This window comes from Moschus berezovskii, chromosome 9, assembly GCF_049115385.1.
Source record: "Moschus berezovskii isolate FMDL1 chromosome 9, NW_MosBer_1.0, whole genome shotgun sequence".
NCBI lineage: Eukaryota > Metazoa > Chordata > Mammalia > Artiodactyla > Moschidae > Moschus > Moschus berezovskii.
Window position 1 is genome coordinate 87,328,465 of NC_142468.1, and position 27,590 is coordinate 87,356,054.

The window sequence follows — 27,590 nt, forward strand, 5'->3', positions numbered from 1 at the left end:
TGGTGGTTGTTTAGTCACCAAGTTGTGTCGAACTCTTGTGACCCCATGGACTATATAGTCCACCAGGTTCCTCTTTCCATGGATTTTCCAGGCAAGAGCACTGGAGTGGGTTGCCATTTCCTTCTCCACTTTTCATTAGATTTGCAAAAATACCTACCCATCCACTCTTCCACTTACATTGCTATCATCTGAGTCCAATCGATCATCATCTAGTAATAGCCCCGAGTAACCCTGATTTAACCATTGATCCTTTTGGGATCAAGGGTTTGGGACCCCTGGGCCATGGACCAGTACTGGTCTGTGGCCTGTTAGGAACCGGCCACACAGCAGGTGAGTGGCAGGCTAGCCAGCAAAATTTCATCTGTATTTACAGCCACTCCACATTGCTTACATTACCGCCTGAGCACTGCCCCCTGTCAGATCAGCAGTGGCATAATAAATAAATGTAATGCACTTGAATCATCCCCAAACCATCCCCCTTTCCCTGGTCTGTGAAAATACTGAGGAAGCTGGTCCCTGGTACAAAAAAGTTTGGAGACCACTGCTCTATAGTCTGGTCTCTTATACCACAGCCAGAGTGGACTTTTAAAACTTAAAAAAGTCTTGTAATGTCATTTCTCTGTGCAAAACCTTCCAACAGCTTCTCATCTCACTCAGAATCAAAACCTGGAAGGGAACTGGAAACAGCAGGGTCAACTTGTAGTTTACTGTGAAGGAGATGTGGGTTCAAGGAAGTTATGTTTTATATGTTGATAAGAATTGATCCAGGCCGGGAGCAGCAGTAGCGGCTGGCTGCAGGTTGGGAGCTGACATCTGGCTCCTGGTAAGTGGGACACTGTGCAGTGCCCGCCACTTTCCCCAGAGTCATGGAGATCGGCACAAAGATCAGCGGTAAGATCCCAAGTACCTTTAGGGGAAATTGCAAGAATTAGGAGCTTACGTTGATTGATTTTCACATTTGTGCTTTTCTTGAACTGAATTTTTTTATATTTTTTGATATTTGAAACAAATGTCTGATAGTACTTCTGAAATGAACCTTCCTGCCTACATAGAAATGTTATGAATATTTAAGATGAAGAACTTCCTGATTACATTACGGTGATGGTGGCCAACAAGAAAAGCCAGGACCAAATGACAGAGGACCTGTCTCTGTTTCAAGGGAACAACACAATTTGATTCACCATATGGCTTCATGTATATTAGATAAATTTAGTTCTGTAACAACCGACCCCTCTAGTCTGAAGTCTTCTGATACCAACCTCTTTGATGGTAACATACCTTCAAATAAGAGCAGTTTCAGTCGAGGAGACGAGGGAAGGCACAAAGCTGCAGTGCCACCTCTTGCAGTTTGTAGCACTAGACCTGAAAAAAAGAGAATCTAGAGTTTCTACAAGTTCACAGGAGCAGAAAGCCACTAATGTCAGATTTATGATGACAGAGCTGCAACCCGACTGATGTCCACAGTGAAACCTTTGAGGGAGCTAGCACCCTCTGAAGATGTGATTGATATTAAGCCAAAACCAGATGATCTTATTGATGAAGAACTCAATTTTGTGGAGGAGAAATCCTTATCTCAGAAAAAAAAAACTACAGTGACAATTACTTATGGTTCTTCTTGCCCTTCTATTGAAATTTATCGACCACCTGCAGGTCAAACGCAGACAGTGGTGCTCATGTAAACAGATTGCAATTTCAACAGCAGCAAAACAGTATTCATGTTGCCAAGCAACTTGATATTCAGGGTAGCCAGGTGTATGAAACAGGACATCTGTATGAACCAGAAATGCTTGACAGCTTAGAAGAGACTTATAGTCCCTTCCTCAGGAACAACTCAGAACTGATGAGTATTGAGGAAGAAAATTTTCAGAAGAGAAAGTTGCCTGTGGTAGGTTCAGTTGTTAAAGTAGAAAAATTCAGTCACGAGGGAGAAGAGGAGGAGGAAGATAAGGATTGTGGGTCCCATACTGGAAGCATCTCCAGCAGTGTGTCAGTGCCAGCAAAACCTGAACGGAGACCTTCACTTCCATCTTCTAAACAATCTAACAAGAATCTAATTTTGAAGACCATATCTGAAGCTCAAGAATCTGTAACAACTAACTATTCTACAGTCTCACAGAAACAGACACTTTCAGTTGCTCCCAGAACTTGAACTCAAGACGAATTGTTAGCAGAAATGGTCCAGGGACAAGGCAGAGTCCCAAGAATAAGTTCTCCCATTAAAGAAGAGGAAGCAAAAGGAGATAATATAGACAAGTCAAGGAACTCAACAGAGGCAGTTGTTATCCCAATTGCAAATTGACCCCGTGATGGCAGAGACTCTGCAGATCAGTCAAGATTACTATGACATGGAATCCATGGTCCATGCAAACACAAGATCATTTATTCTGAAGAAGTCAACGGATACTAGTTCCTATCTGAGCAACTAGTAGTGGCACCAAACCAGGAGTCGGGGATGAAAACTGCAGATACCCTTCGGGTATCTTCAGGACAACTTATGCAGACATGAGATCTTGTACAACCAGATAAACCTCAAGTCCTGAGTTTATAGTGACGCTGGATGGTGTCCCCAGCACCCCACCACCACCACAGGATACATGTCAGATCAAGAGAAGGACATGTGCTTTTAAGGAATGAGACCCACACACCACCCTGCAGCTTCATATGACGGACTCGCAGGTCTCCTCCACCCAAAGCAGTTACACTTGCTGAGCAGGCAGCTTGAGGACCCAGATGGCAGCTTTTCAAACGCTGAGATTAGTGAACTGAGCCTGGCACAGAAACCAGAAAAGCTGTTGGAGCACGGCAAGTACTGGCCTGCCTGCAAAAACAGGGACAAATGTGCTTACCATCACCGTGTCACCTTGCAAAGCCTTTCCCAATTGTAGATTTGCTGAGAAGTGTTTGTTCATCCCAGTTGTAAATATGATGCAAAAATGTACTCAACCAGACTGTCCCTTCACTCATATGAGCCAAACAACCCCAGGACTGCCTCCAAAACCAGCACTGCCTTCTAGTAGTCAGCTCTGCTGCTACTTCCCAGCTTGTAAGAAAATGGAATATCCCTTTTACCATCTGAAACACTGTAGATTTAACACTCAGTGTACATGACCTGACTGTACGCTTTATCATCCCACCATTACTGGACCAGCACGACATGCCTTGAAATTCAACCTCAGACCAGTGAATGACACCCAGTCCTACCTGACAGAAGACTGTGGAGTTTGAAAGTTTCCATCTACCGATGAAAGATATTGTACAGAATTTGTCAAATCTTTGAAACTTGGAATATATTGCTTTCATAATATGAAGTTTATTGCCTATCTGAAGTGTCTAATTTTTCAAGTTTGTAAGTTTATTAAGTGATTTTAACATTGGGTCTTTTTTTGTTGTTTTGACTATGGAAAGACAATTTAAGGAAAAAATGAATTGTATTAAAACATTTGAGGCGTGTATATAAAAAAATTGATCCAATTGACATATACACCCTACTGTATATAAAATAGATAATAAGAACCTACTGCATAGCAAAGGAAACTCTATTCAATGAGCTATAATAGCCTATATAAGAAAAGGAACTAAAACAGGGTGGATATATGTATAGTATATCCCCTACATATGAACAAGTTCCATTCTGAGAATGCATTTGTAAGTCCAACAAGTTAGCGTAGGTATGCAACTAACAAAATCAGCTATATAGTTCAGTTCAGTTCAGTCGCTCAGTCATGTCCGACTCTCCGCGACCCCATGAATCAGAGCACGCCAGGCCTCCCTGTCCATCACCAACTCCCGGAGTACACTCAAACTCATGTCCACAGAGTCGGTGATGCCATCCAGCCATCTCATTCTCAGTCGTCCCCTTCTCCTCCCGCCCCCAACCTTTCCCAGCATCAGAGTCTTTTCCAGTGAGTCAACTCGTCACATGAGGTGGCCAAAGTATTGCAGTTTCAGCTTTAGCATCAGTCCTTCCAATGAACACCCAGGACTGATCTCCTTTAGAATGGACTGGTTGGATCTCCTTGCAGTATAAGGGACTCTCAAGAGTCTTCTCCAACACCACAGTTCAAAAGCATCGATTCTTCGGCGATCAGCCTTCCTCACAGTCCAACTCTCACATCCATACATGACCACGGGAAAAACCATAGCCTTGACTAGACGGACCTTGGTTGGCAAAGTAATGTCTCTGCTTCTTAATATACTATCTAGGTTGGTCATAACTTTCCTTCCAAGGAGTAAGCGTCTTTTTATTTCATGGCTGCAATCAGCATCTGCAGTGATTTTGGAGCCCAAAAAAATAAAGTCTGACACTGTTTCCACTGTTTTTCCATCTATTTCCCATGAAGCGATGGGACCAGATGCCATGATCTTTGTTTTCTGAATGTTGAGCTTCAAGCCAACCTTTTCACTCTCCTCTTTCACTTTCATCAAGAGGCTTTTGAGTTCCTCTTCACTTTCTGCCATAAGGGTAGTGTCATCTGCATATCTGAGGTTATTGATATTTCTCCCAGCAATCTTGATTCCAGCTTGTGCTTCTTCCAGACCAGCGTTCCTCATGATGTACTCTGCATATAAGTTAAATAAGCAAGGTGACAATATACAACCCTGACGTACACCTTTTCCTATTTGGAACCAGTCTGTTGTTCCATGTCCAGTTCTAACTGTTGCTTCCTGACCTGCATACAGGTTTCTCAAGAGGCAGGTCAGGTGGTCTGGGATTCCCATCTCTTTCAGAATGTTCCACAGTTTATTGTGATCGACACAGTCAAAGCTATATAGTACTGTACTGTAACAGGTTTACATTACTTTTCACACAAATAATACATTAAAAACAAACACAAAAAATAAAGAAAACATTTAAAATCTTATAGTGCAGTACTTTGCAAATACAACAGCTGGCATACAGGGGCTGGCATCAAGTGAACAGGCAAGGAGAGTTACTGACTGGTAGAGGGAGAGGAGGTGGAGATGGTGGAGGTGAAGGATTGTCAGCAACTGGAGTCAGAGGGCAAGATGCAATTACACTCCTGCCTGACACTGATGGCAGAGGTCCTGGTTCCTTGCTGGATTCAATTCTATCCACCCTCTGGAAAAAACAATCCAGTGATGTCTGGGTAGTAGCTCTTTTTCTTTTGCCATGGATGACATGGTTCAGTTCAGTTCAGTTCAGTCGCTCAGTCGTGTCCGACTCTCCGCGACCCCATGAATCACAGCACGCCAGGCCTCCCTGTCCATCACCAACTCCCGGAGTTCACTCAAACTCATGTCCACAGAGTCGGTGATGCCATCCAGCCATCTCATTCTCCGTTGTCCCCTTCTCCTCCCGCCCCCAACCTTTCCTAGCATGAGTCTTTTCCAGTGAGTCAACTCGTCGCATGAGGTGGCCAAAGTATTGCAGTTTCAGCTTTACCATCAGTCCTTCCAATGAACACCCAGGACTGATCTCCTTTAGAATGGACTGGTTGGATCTCCTTGCAGTCCAAGGGACTCTCAAGAGTCTTCTCCACCACCACAGTTCAAAAGCATCAATTCTTCAGCGATCAGCCTTCTTCACAGTCCAACTCTCACATCCATACATGATGCACGGGAAAACCTAGACGGACCTTTGTTGGCAAAGTAATCTCTATGCTTTTTAATATACTATCAAGGTTGGTCATAACTTTAATACCAGACCACCTGACCTGCCTCTTGAGAAACCTGTATGCAGGTCAGGAAGCAACAGTCAGAACTGGACATGGAACAACAGACTGGTTCCAAATAGGAAAAGGAGTACGACAAGGCTGTATACTGTCACCTTGCTTATTTAACTTATATGCAGAGTACATCATGAGGAACGCTGGGCTGGAATAAGCACAAGCTGGAATCAAGATTGCTGGGAGAAATATCAATAACCTCAGATATGCAGATGACACTACCCTTATGGCAGAAAGTGAAGAGGAACTCAAAAGCCTCTTGATGAAAGTGAAAGAGGAGAGTGAAAAGGTTGGCTTGAAGCTCAACATTCAGAAAACAAAGATCATGGCATCTGGTCCCATCACTTCATGGGAAATAGATGGAAAAACAGTGGAGACAGTGTCAGACTTTATTTTTGGGGGCTCCAAAATCACTGCAGATGCTGACTGCAGCCATGAAATTAAAAGACGCTTGCTCCTTGGAAGGATGACATGGCAGCATGGATTAATTTCTGAATGGCTGCTGCAAACTGTGTACCATTCTACGTTCAGGTTCCATGCCTCAAGAACAGTACCTCCTCAAATAAGGAAAATCCCCTTGCCATTTCCCGTGTCATCAATCTACTGGGTTCTTCAGTTACTTCTTTTCTCTGGACCCAATCAGTTACTAATGGGTCTTCAACAGCAAGCCTGTGTTTCACAGCAAGGAGTTCAATGAAGTTGCGCTCTTGCAGATCTAGATCGTTTCTTGCTGAGGGACCACTAAGTTGCTGAAGACCTATTTGGACTCCTCATCCGCCTTCTCAAACCCATGGAAATCATGAACAGCCAGCCAGCAAAGGTACTTCCAAACCATGCATGGTGATAGCTGTAACCTCACACCAAAGTCAGTTTTTATGTCTTGTAAATGTGACAGTCCTTCCAAAACTGTCCCAAAGTTGTTCCTGATTCACTGCCTGATGAAAAGTGTGACATAAATATTTCTTCAAAGTTGTTGTAACCCCCTGGCCCACAGACTGGACAAGCAATGTAGTGTTCGGTGGCAGATGTACTACTTTGCCATTGGGGTGAAAGCCACCCACAAATGGTGGTGGCCTGGAGCACGTTGAGTAGCAAAAGAATGAGTGGGACATCCTTCTCCAAGCAACATTTCTCTGCCTCTGGGATAAAATGGTGTTAAAGCCACCTGGAAAATGGCCTGTGTAATCCAGGCTTTGGCATTACTCTTCCACATAACAGGAAGAGGGCCCTTGGCTACGGTTTTAGGGGCTTTTGGGTTCTCTGAATAATAAACTAAGACAGGCTTCAGCTTCCTATGCCCAGAAGCACTGTCACCAGAGTCAGCCTATCCTTTCCTACTTTATTGCCAGGCAGCAACTTTCCCTCCTTACTGATGTAACTTTGGTCTGCCACCCTCTTCCAGTACAGCCCTGTCTCATCCACATTAAAAATCTCCTTGAGTAAGTGTACACCTTCAGCAATAACTTCCCAAAGTGTTTCAGGAAATTTCCAGGCAGCTACCATATCTATAGTTGCTGCCTCACCACTTGCTTTTACATTGTGAAGGTCGGCTCGTCTTGATTCTGGAAACACAGTCCAGTTCTCCATGTTTCAAGTCTTCATAAGGGCTTTTAGGTTTCTCTTGAATCAGCATTAAGCTGAGCAGGACTTGACGCTAATGCTGATCCTGTTTCTCCATCTCCTCCATCACTTTCCCACATTTCTTTGATATTATCGGCACAGACTTCATGTTTCATGGTCTTATCCTTGTTCTTTAGAATTGCGCCAGTGGTTGAACAGTTTACGTCATAAGAATGAGCGACGTCTACCATCTTTTCACCTCCCTCTGCTCTCCCGATGATTTTCACTTTTCTTTCTTTCCATCATTATCGTTTGGCACTTCACAGAAGTACCAGCTACTTTTTACCACTTTTATGCTTGCTTCTGCACAGCCTGGGCTTGAAACAAAGATACTATATTACTGTACTCTATACAGTGCTGTACAGTACACAAAAGCACCACTTGCACAAGATGCACACACATGACAAGGTACACCAGATATATTAACTAACTTACGTAACTGGACATGTGAATGCATGTTTACATTTTTGAAAGTTTGCAACTTGAAGGTTCATATGCTGAGGACTTACTGTGTAACTGATTCACCTTGCTGTACACCTGAAACTACACTGTAAATCAACTATATTCCAATTTAAAAAAAAATTGATCAGATGGAAGGAAAGCAATGAGGTAGGAGACAAAGGGCAAGTGCTGGAGAAATGTTTGCAAGTAGATCTCTAGTTATGTCTCCTCCAATTTACCACAGAACCTTCCCAACAATTTAAAACACGTATCTAGTGATGTTCAATTCTCATGCTTAAAATCCTTTTAATAGCTCTCCATTATTTTCTGAATAAAATTACAACTTGATTTGGCATATTCTATATTTTTAAAAAACGTTTGGAGCAGGTGATGGGCTCCCTGTGTAATAATGTGGAGCAACTGAGTTTTGATAAAAGGGATTCTTCAGTTGTAACTGGAGAGAAAGGTTGGGTGTTAAAGCACATAGATTTATAGATTTGATAGTGGGAAGATGAGTTCCATCTTGTGATGGTTCCTCAATGTAAGGCCAAGTAAGATGGAGACGGGAGAGAATATATTAAACAGTCATCTCAGAGGAGTAACATGTAGTCATACAGGTTGGCTATTTCTCAACTCCTAAAGCTCCCTGGTTGTTTCACATTTCTGAGATTTTAATTTTCATGATTCCTTTCTGGCAAATTCCTACTTGTTTTTCCAGATTTTCCAGAAAGGAGTATCAAAATTAAAATCTCTGAAATGTGAAACAACTAGGGAGCTTTAGGAGTTGAGAAATAGGCAACAAGTATGACTTCATGTTACTTCTCTGAGATTACTGTATAGTATATTCACAGCTGGTACCTACCTCACTTCCATTATTATAATACACTGATGTTTGCATTTCCTTTCCCTAATAGACTAAGCTTCTTTGAAAACTTGGCCTGTACTCCTAGTATGGGGCCCATGCAGGATCACGTTTAATGGTAAACATTAATCAGTGTTTAACACAAACAGACTTTTTGTTGGTAGAATCCACAACTAGGAGAATCAGAGGAATATGAAAGTGCCAAAGGTTAACCAGTCTCTAGAATAAACCAGCTTGTGATACCTGTGTCCTTTTTAAAATGGCACTGCATTATGGACACACCACAACAAGGGCTTTCATTTAATCCTTTTGTTTTATTCAAATGCCAAAACAAGTTTCAAGATACAAATCGTAGTTGTGTTTGATTTAAAAACATCAATTATGCTTTGTTAACAACTTTCAAAACCAAATGTAAGTTGTTATGACTAAAACGTCTCCCAGTCCATTTCTGGAGGACTACCTTTAATACATTTAGTAGCTATTCCAATTTTCACTCTACAAAAAGGAAAATGATGAGCCTGTAAGAAAAAGATAATGAACAGTTATGATATGAAACCCTTCCTGAGAAGAACATTAACCATTTCTAGGGAGACCAGGGATACCGGTTTCTGTTCATACTACTGCAACCAGGCTGAAACACTTTGCAGAAGTGCATTTCTGGTCCTACCCCAACCATAATAGATATCTCTTATTACATCACAGAAAACCCAACTCCATCAACAAGATTTAGAATTTGCTAATAGTTTAAGGTTCTTTCCCTAAGAAAAGGGATAGGGTGCAGTTAAAAGAAAAACTCAAGAGTTTATAAACCAAAAATTAAAAACAAATGTTTAAAGGTACTCTGATTTAAACAATTTCCAATAAGGCTGAACTGAAGGAACAGTATAGAAACTTGTATCAATATAGAGGGAAAGAAAAAAATTTTTAAGGTATCCAAGTATTTTAATATTCATGGCATCAGTTTCACTAAGCCCCCCAAACCTCCCCTGCTATTGCTATATAATGAAAGTTAATAACTTACATTTTAATATGAACACATTCACTTCTGCTGATAGTAAAGCATAGATTTTCTTTAATGTTCCATGAAGCCAAAGAATTAGACAAATATTCAGCACCAGAAAACAAAAACAAGTATTTTAGATAAGTGTAAGGATATTTTATTTAGTTTAGCACATGGCTGTTATGACTGATGCTGCATGCTATTTTTAGAATTAGATGTAGTCTTTTTCTAAAGATTTAAGGCAGACTTTTAATTTCATCTGCTCATTCACGGTACTAAAGTGGATCAAAGATGGCAAATAAATCAGACAAGTTAGCAGGAGAATGGTCTTTTCTTATAGTACCAACGGGAAGTCAGTGTCATGCATCAGTGGACAAGACTAAGAACACAGCTAAACAAATCATCAAAGTATGGCTCTTCAGGGTACTTTTTTCCATGAAATCTTTAACTACTTGGAAACTCCTGTTCCAATTTTTAAGATGAATAAAATTCTAACATTTTTCAGGAAACAAACGTGAGTAGGCAAAGTTAAGCTAAAGAATGGAATCCCAACTTCAATTTTAAAGAATTTATTTTCCCATTTGTAGAGTAACATTATTGTAAAATCCACAGTTATCGCAACACCTGCATTGCTTAAAAGAACGCCTAAGATATTGTTTAAAGTATATTTTTTAAAAACCGAAACAAAATAATGTACATATTCTCTTGGAACATTGTATCATTAAAGTCCACGTAATGTCAGTCTGTATAAATCAATGTGATGTTACATAATATACATGATCTGATTTTTATCCTAAAAGCTTCTGACCATGTATATGATATCCAAGATAGATCCAATGCTTTTAATGTCAGACTGCAGAGACAGTTATGATCCTAAACAAAAGAAGGACAACTTTATATACACAACAGAAGTCTGACAGTTTAGCTGTTTGCAGCATCTGCTTGGCGAGGCCATCCTTCTTCTTCAACTCCAGAGTCATACTCCTCTTCTGAGGATTCTTTGGTTGGAGCCCTATAATGAAAAGTCATCAGTGTTTTTCTGTTTTAATAAGAATTAGGGGTAAATACAACTTCTCAAAAAATAAATAATAAATTAATCCACCTAGTTAGAAAAACTGCACAAAGAAAGAAAGTATTAAGAGTACTTCTAATATTAAGATTGCTTAATGGTAAATATGAGAAACATTTGAGCACACAACCAAAAACTATAAGTAATTTCCCAGTTTTTTTTAACTGAAACAAATCAACAACCAGGCTTCAACAGTGAAGGCCTTTTCTCCAGCAAAAGAAGCAGAATCTGTTATTTTAACTAAAATACTTATATGTCAATGGAAAGATGTTGAAAGCTTCTGATCAAACCAATATGACTCAAATTAGCCAAAATTATGATTAGACCACAATTCTTTTGTATATTAATAGTAAACAATAAAATGAGAGATTATACCTCTTTGAATAAGTAAAGGTTGTTCAAAACCAATCAACTGCCTCATAAGTTACCTTAGAAGATAAGCATAAAATGTAACATACCTTGTGACAGAAGTCTATTTTTTGTGTACGTAACATTCATGTCAAGCATTGTTTAATAAATATTTATTGAATAGACTGGGGTCAGTAAACTACAGCCTGCTGGCCAAATAAGTCTGTCATTTGTTTTTGTAAATATTTATTTGAACACAGACATGGATCACTCATTTATGGACTGGAACTATCAGCTGTAAGGACAGAGTAGCTACAATACAAATTGTATGGCCCCGAAATGTTAAAATAGCCCTGTACTGGACAGTTTACTGACCCCTAGAATAGTTAAATAAAAGCAGTGAAAGATATGTCAAATTTGTCAACTGATAAGATACAACTAAGAGGAATATTATGTCAACAAAGTTTTGGTCTTATGAAAGACATGAAACAAGTAATAAATAAATTATAGAATTAGAAGCAAAGTTCATTTAAATCTTTTCATTTAGATTACTTTATGTCTTTTTTGATACTTCTTTTAGGAGAAAAAAGTGGAGGCTAGTTTTGAAGATCAATTTCCAAGAAGACAAAATATTTTATAAACCAAAATTAGAAAAGTTTTCTACAGAATATTTGAGATAACTGATTCCTTTATGAATATAAAGATTTTCACACAACTGTATGACAGACCAATAAACCATAGCAATAAAGAATGATCTTAAGTTTTAGACCTGTTTTAGTTTGACAATACACTTTACCGGATGTATCCTGGTTCCTTCTTTCCTTCTACTACTTCTTTGTCAACCTCCACACATACAATATCAGAATTAGGGACTTCGAACATTGGTTCTAGTAACAGCTTTTCCTAAAGAGTAAAAAAGTAATGAATTACATGGAAAACTGAGGTTACATACAAAATACTTGTTTTCTATAGGTTATCAATCAAATTCATCAACTCAAGAAATATTATGGAGTCCCTATGATGCATCAGGAACTGAATTTTGAAAAGTCACTGTAAAAGCTTTCATATTCTTCATATTAAAACAGATTCTAACTAAATTCGGACAGAAGTCATTCTACAAGGGAAAGCTTGTCTGCAGTTCTGCCTACTTAGGTCACCCTGCACCTACAAAGACTGTACTTTCATTCTGCATGTGATCAGATATTACTCAAGAAGCATTTCTGACATACTTTATCACCAAAGGAGGTCAACTGGTAGTCCTTAATCTGAAAATGACTTAATTTTAAATCATCTATACCAAGCTATAACTTCAAATATGCATCTGTCTCAACTGCTGCAGTAGATCTAAAGTAATTTACTAAAGAAAACTAATTTTACCTATGGGTAGCAGCTGGATTATGTTCCATGTTAAGGAAAATACTGGTTGAATACATCAAATTTTCTAAAATTGTCAACTATATTACCTTTTCTTCTAGCTTACATGTTTATAAATCTGTCACAGCACCTGAAGTTGACACCTTTATTAAAGCATTATCTCAAACTGTGACAGATGTGTAGTTCTGTCCAAAAAGTCCTACTTAGATGAGAAAAGTAATACCAAGCAGTGAAATCCTCAGAGAACAGACCATGTGCTTGCTTTTGCAGTATGTAGAGAAACAGTAACCTTGTATAGCCACACCAGGGAGGGGAAAGACCTTTAAGAAAGAGGGTGGCTGAAAAGTAGGCTGTGTCACCAGGACTTGTAACAAAATTAAAATAGTGAGTTCATACTATACTGAAGAATTTAGAAATAAAATGTTATAATATCTACAACTTAACTTCAAACATAAAACAACAATGAGAATTTCAATGGTTCTGAGCCACTCTGGAGCTTAGTCAAAAGGCCTGTGTAGGGTTTTCTAAAAACTTTCTTCCCATGATCCTGATTTCCTCTATTTCATTAATCACATTAAGTGTATGTCCTTTGTTGCAAACACCTTGAAGTTCCATTTCAGAAAGAAGAAAAGGGACTTCCCTGGCAGTCCAGTGCTTCCACCGGAAGGGTTCAAACCCTGGTTGGGAAACAAAGATTCTGCATGCTGCACAGTGTGGCCAAAATATACAAGAAAAAAAAAAAATCACAAAATATATTAGACCAAATTTCTGGATATATTTCCAAAGGAAAAACATGGAGGTTTAGTATTCTCAAAATTCAGATCAAGAAATAATCTAGTTTTTGTAAATTTATGCCAACTTACCATAATGGACCGGAGGCCTCGTGCACCTGTTTTTCGTTCTAGTGCCAATCTGGCTATAGCTTTTAAAGCATCTTCAGTAACATTCAGTTCACACTACAAATACATTCAAAAGAAATAATTCAGATAATATTTGATGATGATGTTTTCCTAATAAAATCATGCAGTATTTGATCTATTACCTATCACTACCTATCACCATTACTGGTCTTTTTATAACAAGAGATGAATGCCCTGATTTTACAGGTAAAGAAATGTTCCAGAGAGTTAAGTACACTGATTCACTAATACTTAAAAACACAGAATCTTGTGTCTGGACTGATCCTATCTCCTTTCAGACTCAAGTATTTTTAGATTGTAACTTAAGCTTCTGAGAAAATACTCAAGAAGTGTTACTAACTCTCTCATCCCATAGAACAAAGGTACAATTTTAAGACAAGTCTCTCTAAATTACCACAAATATAAAAAATTACTATGAACTTAATATACCTCCTCCTAAAAAATAAGATCTTGGTACTAAAAAACTTTTGGTTATTAATTTCTACCTCCAGAAAATGTAAAACTTACACAAGGTAATCATCTCTCATGATGCTTTAGAATCTTGCTTTCAAAAAGCACTTGTTTCTATGAATTAGCTTATGAGATAGTTAACAGCATGAATCAAAGTTTGTCCTTAGTTCCTGAAGAGGTTTTCTAAATTAACATGGATTTTCTAGGACTTTATTCAACATTTATTGAACCCAGATGTGTTTAAATATTAGAAACTGAATGATGAATCAGATACCACCTTTACCCTCAAGAAACTTAAGTATATTGGATGGTGACAAATTAGCAAAATAGCATTTACAGCATAGTGTTTGCACATGGTGCTAAGAGAACAATAAAAGTGGGGACATCTAAATAAGGCTAGGGGACCACTGAAGCATTTTTAAGGACGGGAGTAAAATAATAAGCTTTGGTTTATTCATTCAATAAATATTTATTAAGCACTTAATATCTATTTGTTGAACACTATGTTCAATAATTTTAAAAAGATCCATTCTGGAAGTAAAGTGGGAGATGGTATTTTGGCAGTAGTGGTCAGAGACAAACTTTAGGTAAGGAAACCCAATTAGGAAGCAAATGCATGGGTCAAGGTGGAGAATGATAAAGGAAACTGACCTGAGGTAGAAAGAGTGGCAATGGAGAGAAGGAGACTAATGTTTTGTGACACTAAGTTCATAAAACCCAAACATCTGCTGATTGGATATATGGCTCCAAGTGTCTGACTGCAGAGAAGTAGATGTGAGAGCTAACTTTAGGAAAAAATATACCTAGCATGTCATAATGAAAGGATTTAGAATATCAAGGCTGAAAAGACAATTCTGTGTGCCTAGCCTGAGGGGTTAGCCTTAGGCTGCTAGCCTTAGGCTAGCTATATCCTTAGGCTTCAAGCTACAAGGCTGACTTTAACTAAGAAAAAATTTAAGCCAACTCATAAGTGTCTAACACAACACAACGTGCCTTCCCTGATTCCTCGATCCATATTTAGTGAGTAATAGGCTGGCCTGTTCCTGCCAACAGAATCTGCCTGCCAATGCAGGAGACACAGGCTCAATACTTAGGCTGGGAAGATCCCCTGGAGGAGGAAATGGCAACCCATTCCAGTATTCTTGCCTGGAAAATTCTATGGACAGAGGAACCTGGTGGGCTACAGTCCACACTGTGGCAGAGTCAGATACAACTGAGACACTGAGTGCACACGCACACACACAGGCTGGTATTCCTGACGAGAAGTACTGCTTTTTAATTTGTTAGGCTAACATATGCAGATTTTCCATAGCAAAAAAATACACGTAAGGAAGTATCAAAAATAAAGATCTAACCTTATCCATGCTGAATAAGGCTTGGTACTGAGGGATAACAGCATTACGTGGCTCAGTTAGTATTTGTACAAGTGTTTTCTCATCTAGGCTATGCAAAGGAACTACCACAGGCAACCGTCCCACAAACTCAGGAATCATGCCAAACTCAATGAGATCTCTGGCTTCCACATGACGTAACAAACGATCTTTTTCTTCAATGTCCTGGTGAGTATTTGATTCTCCACTTCGATTGGCAAGGTCAGCAGCAGCTGCAGCCCTTCTACCTTTTCCCAGATTAGATGGTGTTCCAAATCCAAGATACTGCCAAAGAAAACACAGGTATTGCAAATAACAGAATGAAGCTGCATCCTGTTCTGCATTCTGCATGCATATCTCAGGTGATCTTTGCAACAAAGTATTATCATTTATATTTTACAATGAATAAAAAAGGCTTAGAGAGTAGGGCCTATGGAACAAGCAGCCTTACAAGTAAATTATCCATAAGTGTCTTAAGTCATTGGTAAGCATTCTATTAAAGTCATAATTTCGGGTTGCACACTACCAGACTATACGATAAGTTAGAACACTGTATGAGTTCAGTTCAGTTCAGTCGCTCAGTCATGTCCGACTCTCTGCGACCCCATGAATCACAGCACGCCAGGCCTCCCTATCCATCACCAACTCCCGGAGTTCACTCAAACTCATGTCCACAGAGTCGGTGATGCGATCCAGCCATCTCATTCTCGGTCGTCCCCTTCTCCTCCCACCCCCAACCCTTCCCAGCTTCAGAGTCTTTTCCAGTGAGTCAACTCGTCACATGAGGTGGCCGAAGTATTGCAGTTTCAGCTTTAGCATCAGTCCTTCCAAGGAACACCCAGGATCGATCTCCCTTAGAATGGACTGGATGGATCTCATTGCAGTCCAAGGGACTCTTGCAAGAGTCTTCTCCAAAACCACAGTTCAAAAGCATCAATTCTTCGGCGATCAGCTTTCTTCACAGTCCAACTCTCACATCCATACATGACCACGGGAAAAACCATAGCCTTGACTAGACGGACCTTAGTTGGCAAAGTAATGTCTCTGCTTTTTAATATATTATCAAGGTTGATCATAACTTTCCTTCCAAGGAGTAGTAAGCATCTTTTAATTTCATGGCTGCAATCAGCATCTGCAGTGATTTTGGAGCCCAAAAAAAACAAAGTCTGACACTGTTTCCACTGTTTTCCCATCTATTTTCCATGAAGTGATGCGACCAGATGCCATGATCTTTGTTTTCTGAATGCTGAGCTTCAAGCCAACCTTTTCACTCTCCTCTTTCACTTTCATCAAGAGGCTTTTGAGTTCCTCTTCACTTTCTGCCATAAGGGTAGTGTCATCTGCATATCTGAGATTATTGATATTTCTCCCAGCAATCTTGATTCCAGCCTGTGCTTCTTCTAGCCCAGCGTTCCTCATGATGTACTCTCCTTATAAGTTAAATAAGCAAGGTGACAATATACAGCCTTGACACACTCCTTTTCCTATTTGGAACCAGTCTGTTGTTCCATGTACAGTTCTGACTGTTGCTTCCTGACCTGCATACAGGTTTCTCAAGAGGCAGGTCAGGTGGTCTGGTATTCCCATCTCTTTCAGAATTTTCCACAGTTTTTTGTGATCCACACAGTCAAAGGCTTTGGCATAGTCAATGAAGCAGAAATAGATGTTTTTCTGGAACTCTCTTGCTTTCTCCATGATCCAGCGGATGTTGGCAATTTGATCTCTGGTGCCTCTGCCTTTTCTAAAACCTGCTTGAACATCTGGGAGTTCACGGTTCACGTATTGCTGAAGCCTGGCTTGGAGAATTTTGAGCATGACTTTACTAGCGTGTGAGATGAGTGCAATTGTGCGGTAGTTTGAGCATTCTTTGGCATTGCCTTTCTTTGGGATTGGAATGAAGACTGACCTTTTCCAGTCCTGTGGCCACTGCTGAGTTTTCCAAATTTGCTGGCATATTGAGTGCAGCACTTTCACAGCATCATCTTTCAAGATTTGAAATAGCTCAACTGGAATTCCATCACCACCACTAGCTTTGTTCGTAGTGATGCTCTCTAAGGCCCACTTGACTTCACATTCCAAGATGTCTGGCTCTAGGTCAGTGATCACGTTATCGTGACTATCTTCGTCGTGAAGATCTTTTTTGTACAATTCTTCTGTGTATTCTTGCCACCTCTTCTTTATATCTTCTGCTTCTGTTAGGTCCATACCATTTCTGTCCTTTATCGAGCCCATCTTTGCATGAAATGTTCCCTTGGAATCGCTAATTTTCTTGAAGAGATCTCTTGTTTTTCCTATTCTGTTGTTTTCCTCTATTTGTTTGCATTGATCACTGAGGAAGGCTTTCTTATCTCTCCTTGCTCTTCTTTGGACAGACAGCTATTTTGCTCTTTTGCTCAGATAGCTATTTTGCTTTTTTTCATTTCTTTTCCATGGGGATGGTCTTGGTCCCTGTCTCCTGTACAATGTCATGAACCTCCATCCAGAGTTCATCAGGCACTCTATCTATCAGATCTAGTCCCTTAAATCTATTCCTCACTTCCACTGTATGAGTTAGATTTTATAAAAGAGCATGTAAGGATGACATCAAACAAAAATGGTAACTTTGTTGCAAAAGGTTGTGTATCTAAGATGTATGGACCTTGCTTTACTCTGTATGAAGAACTATACTCCAGGTAACTGTCATAGAGTTTGATTTTGATGTCATACAACTTTTTCAAAGTACAAGAGAAGTACATGATATATGAGAAAACAGTCTAAGTTAAAAATTCATTCTAAATATTCTGTGTATGTGGACAGTGACTCTATCAGAAAGCAAAATACTTTGCATTCAATAATGTAAACATTTAAAAAAAATTTTTAGGATGTACCTTTCCTTTTTTTAAAAAATTATTTTTAATTGAAGGTTAATTGCTTTACAGTATTCTGCTGGTTTCTACCAAACATCAACATGAATCAGTCATAGGTTTACCCATGTCCCCTCCCACTTGAACATCCCTCCCACCTCCCTCCCCACCCCACCAGGTTTTTACCGAGCCCCAGCATGAGCTCCCTGAATCACACAGCAAATCCCCACTGGCTCTCTATTTTCCAGTGGTAACGCATGTTTCCACGTTACCCTCTCCATACATCCCACCCTCTCCTTCCTCCCGCCCCAGCAGTGTCTGTAAGTCTGTCCTCAGTGTTTGTGTCTCCACTTCTGCTCTGCAGGCGTGCTACTGTTCAGTCGCCAAGTCATGTCCAACTCTTTACAACCCCATGGACTACAGCACACCAGGCTTCCCTGTCCCTCACCAGTTCCTGGAATTGCCCAAGTTCATGTCCATTGCATCAGTGATTCATCTCATCCTCTGTCGCTCTCTTCTCCTTCTGCCTTCAGTCTTTCCCAATGTCAGGGTCTTTTCCAATGAGTCTGCTGTTCGCATCAGGTGGCCCAAATATTGGAGCTTCAGCTTCAGCATCAGTCCTTCCAACAAATATTCAGGGTTGATTTCCTTTAGGATTGACTGGTTTGATCTCCTTGTTGTCCAAGGGATTCTCAAGAGTCTTCTCCAGCACCACAATTTGAAAGCATCAATTCACTGGCACTCAGCCTTCTTTATGGCCCAACTCCCACATCTGTACATGACTACTAAAAAAATCATAGCTTTGACTACACAGAACTTGTTGGCAAAGTGATGTTTCTGCTTTTTAATATGCTACCTAGGTTGGTCATAGCTTTTCTTCCAAGGAGCAACCATCCTTTAATTTCATGGCTACAATCACCGTTTGCAGTGATTTTAGAGCCCGAGAAAATAAACTTTCTGTTTCCACTGTTTCCCCATCTATTTGCCATGAAGTGCTAAGACCAGATGCCATGATCTTAGTGTTTTTAAAACTGAGTTTTAAGCCAGCTTTTTCACTCTCCTCCTTCATTCACATCAAGAGGTTCTTTAGTTCCTCTTCACTTTCTGCCAATAGAGTAGTATCATCCAACAGATCTGAGGTTATTAATATCTTGAATTTGAGCTTATAACTCATCCAGGCCGGCATTTCGCATGATATACTCTGCATGTAAGTTAAATAAACAGGGTGACAATAAACAGCCTTGTCATACTCCTTTCTCAATCCTGAACCAGTCAGTTGTTCCATACAAGGTTCTAACTTGCATACAGGTTTCTCAGGAGGCAGGTAAGATGGTTCAGTATGCCCATCTCTTTAAAGAGTTTTCCACGCTTTGTTATGATCCACACAGTCAAAGGCTTTAGCATAGTCAATGAAACAGAGGTAAATGTTTTTCTGGAATTCCCTTGCTTTTATGATCCAGCGAATGTTGGCAATTTGACCTCTGGTTTCTCTGCCTTTTCTAAATCCAGCTTGAAGATCTAAAAGTTCTCAGTTTACATAATGCTAAAGCCCAGCATGCAGGATTTTGAGCATGACCTTACTAGCTTGGGAGATGACTGCAACTGTCCAGTGGTTTAACATTCTTTTGTACTGCCTTTCTTGGGAATTGGGATGAGGATGGATCTTTTCCAGTACTGTGGCCACTGAGTTTTCCAAATGTGCTGACATATTGAGTGCAACACTTTGAGAGCACCATCTTCTAGGATTTTAAATAGCTCTGCTGGAATTTCATCACCTCCACTAGCTTTATTGGCAGCAGTGCTTTCTGTAAGGCCCACTTGACTTCACAATCCAGGATGTCTGGCTCTGAGAGAGTGACCACACCAACACCATCATGGTTATCCGGGTCATTAAGATCTTTTTTTGTACAATTCTTCTGTGTATTCTTTCCATCTCTTCTTGAACTCTTCTGCTTCTATTAGATCTTTACCTGTTTCTGTCCTTTATTGTGCCTATCTTTGGATGAAATGTTCCTTTGATATTTCCAATTTTCTTAAGGAGATCTCTAGTCCTCCCCCTTCTGCTATTTTTCCTCTATTTCTTTGCATTGTTCATTGAAGAAGGCCTTCTTGTCTCTCCTTGTTATTTTCTGGAACTCTGCATTTAGTTGTATGTACCTTTCCCTTTCTCCCTTGCTTTTTGCATCTCTTCTTTCTTCAGCTATTTGTAAAGCCTCCTCAGACAACCACTTAGCTTTCTTTTCTCTTTCTTTCAGATGGTTTTGTTCACTGTCACCTGAACAATATGACCAAGCTCTGTCCATAGTTCCTCAGCCATTCTAGTTTACTAGATCTAATCCCTTGAAGCTAGGTGTCACCTCCATTGTTATTCACAGGAGATTTAAGTTGTACCTGACTGGCCTATTGGTTTTCCCCTCTTTCTTTAGGTTAAGTTTAAATTTTGCAGAGAAGCTAATAATCTGAGCCACAGTCAGCTCTGATTCTTATTTTTGCTAACTCTATGCAGCTTCTCCATCTTCAGTTACAAAGAATGTAATCAATCTGATTTTGGTATGGACCATTTGGTGATGTCCATGTGTAAGGTTTATATATATTATAAAGCATTATTATGAAAACACTGGGGATATAAACCTGAAGACAGTCCTTATCCTAACTTAAAGGTGTTTACTTATAGTGAGAACACATTAAAAAATTTTTTTTTAATTTTTTATTTTGTACTGGGGTATAGCCAATTATCAATGTTGTGATAGTTTAAGGGGAACAGCAAAGGGAGTTGACCATACATATACACATATCCATTCTCCCCTTACATCCAGGCTGGCACATAACACTGAGCAGAGTTCTATGTGCTATATAGTAGGGTCTTGCTGGTTATCCATTTTAAATATAGCAGTGTGTACATGTCCATCCAGATGACTCGCAGGCAAAACCACCCTTATGGCAGAAAGTGAAGAAGAACTAAAGAGCCTCTTGATGAAAGTGAAAGAGGAGAGTGAAAAAGTTGGCTTAAAACTCAACATTCAGAAAACAAAGATCATGGCATCCAGTCCCATCACTTCACGGCAAATAGATGGGGAAACACTGGAAACAGTGAGAGACTTTATTTTTCTTGGTCTCTAAAAACACTAGATAAGGACTGCAGCCATGAAATTAAAAGACAATTGCTCCTTGGAAGAAAAACTATGAGCAACCTAGACAGCACATTAAAAAGCAGAGACTACTTTGCCAACAAAGGTTCATCTAGTCAAAGCTATGATTTTTCCAGTAATCATGTATGGATGTGAGAGTTGGACTACAGAGAAAGCTGAGTGCTGAAGAATTGATGCTTTTGAACTGTGTATTGGAGAAGGCTCTTGAGAGTCCCTTGGACTGTAAGGAGATCAAACCAGTCAATCCTAAAGGAAATAAGTCCTGAATATTCATTGGAAGGACTGATGCTGAAGCTGAAACTCCAATACTTTGGCCACCTGATGCAAAGAACTAACTCACTGGAAAAGACCCTGATGCTGGGAAAGATTGAAGGAAAGAAGAGACAGGGATGACAGATGATGGGATGGTTGGACAGTATCACTGGCTCAATGGACATGAGTTTGAGCAAGCTCCGGGAGTTGATGATGGACAGGGAAGTCTGGTATGTTTCAGTCCATGGGGTCGCAAAGAGTCAGACACAACTGAGCAACTGAACTGAACATGTCCATCCCAAACCCCCTAACTATTCCTTACCCCCATTCTCCCCTCCGGTTCGTTCTCTGAGTCTGAGAACACATGAAGATATTAAAGCATCATAACTGCAATGAAGGACAACTGTGCAAGAATCCTTAGCAGTGGAAAGGAAGGAAAGAGGCACAATCTGGGAAGGGAGAGTAAGAGGTGACCAAGAAAGTCCTCCCAGAGGAACTGACTCATCATTTAACAGAATCTTAAAGAATGAACACGTATCTGCCAACTGAACTGAAGCAGGGGAAAACATGAGCAAAGGCAATAGGAGTAAAACTTAGGACTGCAAGCAGTTTCATATGGTTAGGATATAGGCATATTATTTAATACTGTAAGCCTGGCTTTCAATGAGGTTTGATAAAAACAATAGCCAAATGGAAGTGTTTAATCCTTCATAAAATCACTGTTATAGACTCTTTCATGTTCCTGTATTCTTTTCATAAAAATCTATCTTTTAAAATCTTTGTCTTTCATGAACAGATTATACCCTTCCTCTTTCAGGGAATAAAAACTAGCTCATGATTTCTCCCTAATTTCATTAAGAAGTTCAAAGATAAACAGTGACTTAATTTCTACTAACTTGAAATGATGTAAACCTTCTTTCTATATCCATTTCTGATCTCTTTACTAACGTCACTTTTAACTGTTCTTTTCTACATGTTTCTAGTTTCAACTTTATTTGCAAGAATGAATTATAAATAAATATGGTCCGTGCTTTTGGTTACAGAATTTCAAATATAAAGTTCTATCTCCCACCCTCCCCCATCTCTCTCATACCCACACACGTGCATGCACACATGAAGAAATAATGTCTTCTAATTTTTTTAGGTTAACGCGCAGAATTTCAAAAGCAAGAAAAACACAAACTGATTAATATGAAAAATAAAAATCTAACTTTATCCATGCTGAATAAGGTCTGATGCTGAGAAGTAACAGCACTACATGGCTCAGCTGGTAGCCATACAAGAGGATTCTCATCTAGGCTATGCAAAGGAATGGCCACAGGCAACTGTTCAGTAGCAGAGTTTTTTTTTTTTTTTTACTACTACTAAACTGCTACATTAGTAGCTACTAATACCAAACTAAAAAACTCAAGTAAACTGCTACTAAACATGTAAGGTCTAGAAGACTTAGAGCAGGCAATATACAAAAGAGGTCATCTATGATACATTTTGGAGAAGGAAATGGCAACCCACTCCAGTAGTCTTGCATGGAGAATCCCATGGACAAAGGAGCCTGGTAGGCTACAGTCCATGGGGTCACAAAGAGTCGGACACGACTGAGTGACTAACACACACACACATGATACATTCATTTAGGTATTATATAAACCTAAACATATTATATTTGTAAGGCCTCCTCAGACAGCCATTTTGCTTTTTTGCATTTCTTTTTCATTGGGATGGTCTTGATCCCTGTCTCCTGTACAATGTCACGAACCTCTGTCCATAGTTCATCAGGCACTCTATCAGATCTAGTCCCTTAAATCTATCTCTCACTTCCACTGTATAATCACAAGGGATTTGATTTAGGTCATATCTGAATGGTCTAGTGGTTTGCCCTACTTTCTTCAATTTAAGTCTGAATCTGGCAATAAGGAGTTCATGATCTGAGCCACAGTCAGCTCCTGGTCTTGTTTTTGCTAACTGTATAGAGCTTCTCCAATTTGGCTGCAAAGAATATAATCAATCTGATTTTGGTGTTGACCATCTGGTGATTTCCATGTGTAGAGTCTTCTCTTGTGTTGTTGAAAGAGGGTGTTTGCTATGACCAGTGTGTTCTCTTGGCAAAACTCTATTAGCCTTTGCCCTGCTTCATTCCGTGCTCCAAGGCCAAATTTGCCTGTTACTCCGGGTGTTTCTTGACTTCCTACTTTTGCATTCCAGTCCCCTATAATGAAAAGGACATCTTTTTTGGGTGTTAGTTCTAAAAGGTCTTGTAGGTCTTCACAGAACCGTTCATTTCAGCTTCTTAGCGTTACTGGTTGGAGCGTAGGCTTGGATTACCGTGATATTGAATGGTTTGCCTTGGAAACGAACAGAGATCATTCTGTCGTTTTTGAGATTGTATCCAAGTATGCATTTCGGACTCTTCTGTTGACCATGATGGCTACTCCATTTCTTCTAAGGGATTCCTGCCCACAATAGTAGATACAATGGTCATATGAGTTAAATTCACCCATTCCAGTCCATTTTAGTTCGCTGATTCCTAGAATGTCGACGTTCACTCCTGCCATCTCCTGTTTGACCACTTCCAATTTGCCTTGATTCATGGACCTAACATTCTAGGTTCCTATGCAATATTGCTCTTTACAGCATCAGACCTTGCTTCTCTCACCAGTCAAATCCACACCTGGGTATTGTTTTTGCTTTGGCTCCATCTGGAGTTATTTCTCCACTGATCTCCAGTAGCATACTGGGCACCTACCGACCTGGGGAGTTCCTCTTTCAGTATCCTATCATTTTGCCTTTTTATACTGTTCATGGGGTTCTCAAGGCAAGAATACAGAAGTGGTTTGCCATTCCCTTCTCCAGTGGACCACCTTCTGTCAGACCTCTCCAACATGACCGTCTGTCTTGGGTGGCCCCACACAGCATGGCTTAGTTTCAGTCTAGATCTGATAGACAGAGTGCCTGATGAACTATGGACGGAGGTTCATGACATTGTACAGGATATACTGATCAAGACCATCCCCATGGAAAAGAAATGCAAAAAAGCAAAATGGCTGTCTGAGGAGGCCTTACAAATGGCTGAGAAAAGAAGAGAAGCAAAAACCAAAGGAGAAAAGGAAAGATATTCCCATTTGAATGCAGAGTTCCAAAGAATAGCAAGGAGAGATAAGAAAGCCTTCCTCAGTGATCAATGCAAACAAATAGAGGAAAACAACAGAATGGGAAAGACTAGAGATCTCTTCAGGAAAATTAGAGATACCAAGGGAACATTTCATGCAAAGATGGATTCGATAAAGGACAGAAATGGTATGGAACTAACAGAAGAAGATATTAAGAAGAGGTGGCAAGAATACACAGAAGAACTGTACAAAAAAGATCTTCACGACCAAGATAATCATGATGGTGTGATCACTCACCTAGGGCCAGACATCCTGGAATGTGAAGTCAAGTGGGCCATAGAAAGCATCACTATGAATAAAGCTAGTGAAGGTGATGGAATTCCAGTTGAGCTATTTCAAATCCTGAAAGATGATGCTGTAAAAGTGCTGCACTCAATATGCCAGCAAATTTGGAAAACTCAGCAGTGGCCACAGGACTGGAAAAGGTCAGTCTTCATTCCAATCCCAAAGAAAGGCAATGCCAAAGAATGCTCAAACTACCGCACAATTGCACTCATCTCACACGCTAGTAAAGTCATGCTCAAAATTCTCCAAGCCAGGCTTCAGCAATACGTGAACCGTGAACTTCCAGATGTTCAAGCTGGTTTTAGAAAAGGTAGAGGAACCAGAGATCAAATTGCCAACATCCACTGGATCATGGGAAAAATAAGAGAGTTCCAGAAAAACATCTATTTCTACTTCATTGACTATGCCAAAGCCTTTGACTGTGTGGATCACAATAAACTGTGGAAAACTCTGAAAGAGATGGGAATACCAGACCACCTGACCTGCCTCTTGAGAAACCTGTATGCAGGTCAGGAAGCAACAGTTTGAACTGGACATGGAACAACAGACTGGTTCCAAGTAGGAAAAGGAGTACGTCAAGGCTGTATATCGTCGCCCCACTTATTTAACTTATATGCAGAGTACATCACGAGAAACGCTGGGCTGGATGAAGAACAAGCTGGAATCAAGATTGCTGGGAGAAATATCAATAACCTCAGATATGCAGATGACACCACCCTTATGGCAGAAAGTGAAGAGGAACTAAAAAGCCTCTTGATGAAAGTCAAAGAGGAGAGTGAAAAAGTTGGCTTAAAGCTCAACATTCCGAAAACAAAGATCATGGCATCTGGTCCCATCACTTCATGGGAAATAGATGGGGAAACATTGGAAACAGTGTCAGACTTTATTTTTTGGGGCTCCAAAATCACTGCAGATGGTGACTGCAGCCATGAAATTAAAAGACGCTTACTCCTTGGAAGGAAAGTTATGACCAACCTAGATAGCATATTAAAAAGCAGAGACATTACTTTGCCAACAAAGGTCCATCTAGTCAAGGCTATGGTTTTTCCAGTGATCATACAAGGATGTGAGAGTGGGACTGTGAAGAAAGCTGATCGCCGAAGAATTGATGCTTTTGAACTGCAGTGTTGGAGAAGACTCTCACGAGTCCCTTGGACTGCAAGGAGGTCCACCAGTCCATCCTAAAGGAGATCAGTCCTGGGTGTTCACTGGAAGGACTGATGCTAAAGCTGAAACTCCAATACTCTGGCGACCTCATGCGAAGAGTTGACTCATTAGAAAAGACCCTGATGCTGGGAGGGATTGGGGGCAGGAGGAGAAGGGGACGACAGAGGATGAGATGGCTGGATGGCATCACCGACTCGATGGACATGAGTTTGAGTGAACTCCGGGATTTGGTGATGGACAGGGAGGCCTGGTGTGCTGCAATTCATGGGGTCTCAAAGAGTGGGACACTACTGAGCAACTGAACTGAACTGAAACATATATAAAAGGTATCATTTGTAGCTATTATGTAAAACACAAAAGCAGGGAAATTGGCATGTTTTGGGGGTTCTTGCCACTATGCTGATATTATGTTTTATCATAAGTACGTACTGGGCATGAACCTTGAGGATATGAAAAAATAAATTTCAGCTAAAATCAAGGCTTATAAGAATGTTTAAGAAATATTTATAAATTAGGTGAGATCACAACCCTCCCTCAACCTCCAAACTACTTTCCTCCACTTGTGAATGTCAGCAGTGATCTATGAAGACTCTATGGGCAGGGGCAATGGAGACAAGCTCTTTATTGTGCTCCAGTGAACTGGGAACGAGAAATGAGTAGAGATTTTATTGATTTGGCAGTTACCTCAAATAATAAAAAAACTCAGATGAATATAAAATCAAAATCATCAAGTCACACTTTAAAAATGCTGATATAAAGATGATATTTAGAAATCTTCCAAATTACTACTCTGAAAGTTAAAAAATAACTAGGAATATATTTCTGGTATACTCTAAGAACACCTAACTGGCAGAAAGCAGATATAAGATTAGGATCTGAGGGTCTATCCTCTAACTTCAAATGCTCTCCTAGTAACCATTCAGAAAAACTTACCTTTTCATTTTTCCTCCTGCTGATGATTCTGTCCAAACCATTGAAAGCACCAGAGGCAACAAACAAAATGTTTGTTGTATCAACTTGTACCGTTTCTCCACGTAGCTTACGGGAATTCTTTTCTGGAACATTGACTATCGTGCCTTCCAATAGTTTTAATAAGCCCTAAATAAAGAAAAAACGATTTATGGCACCATCATATGTGTATTATTTATTATACTTTAGATAATGGGATTCAATGGGGAAAATAATATGTGGGTATGGTCAATGAGCATAACTGAAGAACATCTCTACATTTCTATAACTAACATGAAAATCTAATATACTATCATACTTAATTATTCCTAAATTTATTTGGAATAGTATAGGACTCCTGACGCATTTAGAAAGCAATCAACCTGAGAGGTTGTTTTTGATGGTAAAGACATAATTCTAACATAAAGACAGAATTAGGACTCTATAAAATGCTATTCAACCACGTGGGAACATTCAAAATTTGAAAATATTTGAAGCCTTGTCTTTATACTAAAATTCTACTCTACTTTTAGTGTTAAACTTTGAGAATAGGTGTATTTTGAAATGCCTTTATAAAATACATCATCTAGCACATTTTATATGTGTGATTGGATGTCTCTATGTCCTGGTCAAAAAAG

At 39.7% G+C, this 27,590-nt stretch overlaps 1 protein-coding gene and 1 pseudogene across 2 annotated transcripts in view; one reads left to right on the top strand and one right to left on the bottom strand.

The window, feature by feature from the left end:
• Positions 1 to 866: 866 nt before the first annotated feature.
• LOC129563438 (zinc finger CCCH domain-containing protein 14-like) lies at positions 867 to 3,225 on the top strand (annotated as a pseudogene).
• Positions 3,226 to 8,904: 5,679 nt separating this feature from the next.
• CLPX (caseinolytic mitochondrial matrix peptidase chaperone subunit X) overlaps positions 8,905 to 27,590 on the bottom strand; it is a 41,279-nt gene continuing 22,593 nt past the window's right edge. For both annotated transcript variants that reach the window (XM_055436078.2, XM_055436077.2), the window contains 5 exons: positions 26,938 to 27,102; positions 15,127 to 15,426; positions 13,265 to 13,357; positions 11,824 to 11,930; positions 8,905 to 10,622 (listed from right to left, as the gene is read on the bottom strand). In XM_055436078.2, the coding sequence (XP_055292053.1) occupies positions 10,532 to 10,622; positions 11,824 to 11,930; positions 13,265 to 13,357; positions 15,127 to 15,426; positions 26,938 to 27,102 (756 nt within the window). In that variant the 3' untranslated portion in view covers positions 8,905 to 10,531. The remainder of the gene's footprint in view (positions 10,623 to 11,823; positions 11,931 to 13,264; positions 13,358 to 15,126; positions 15,427 to 26,937; positions 27,103 to 27,590) is intronic.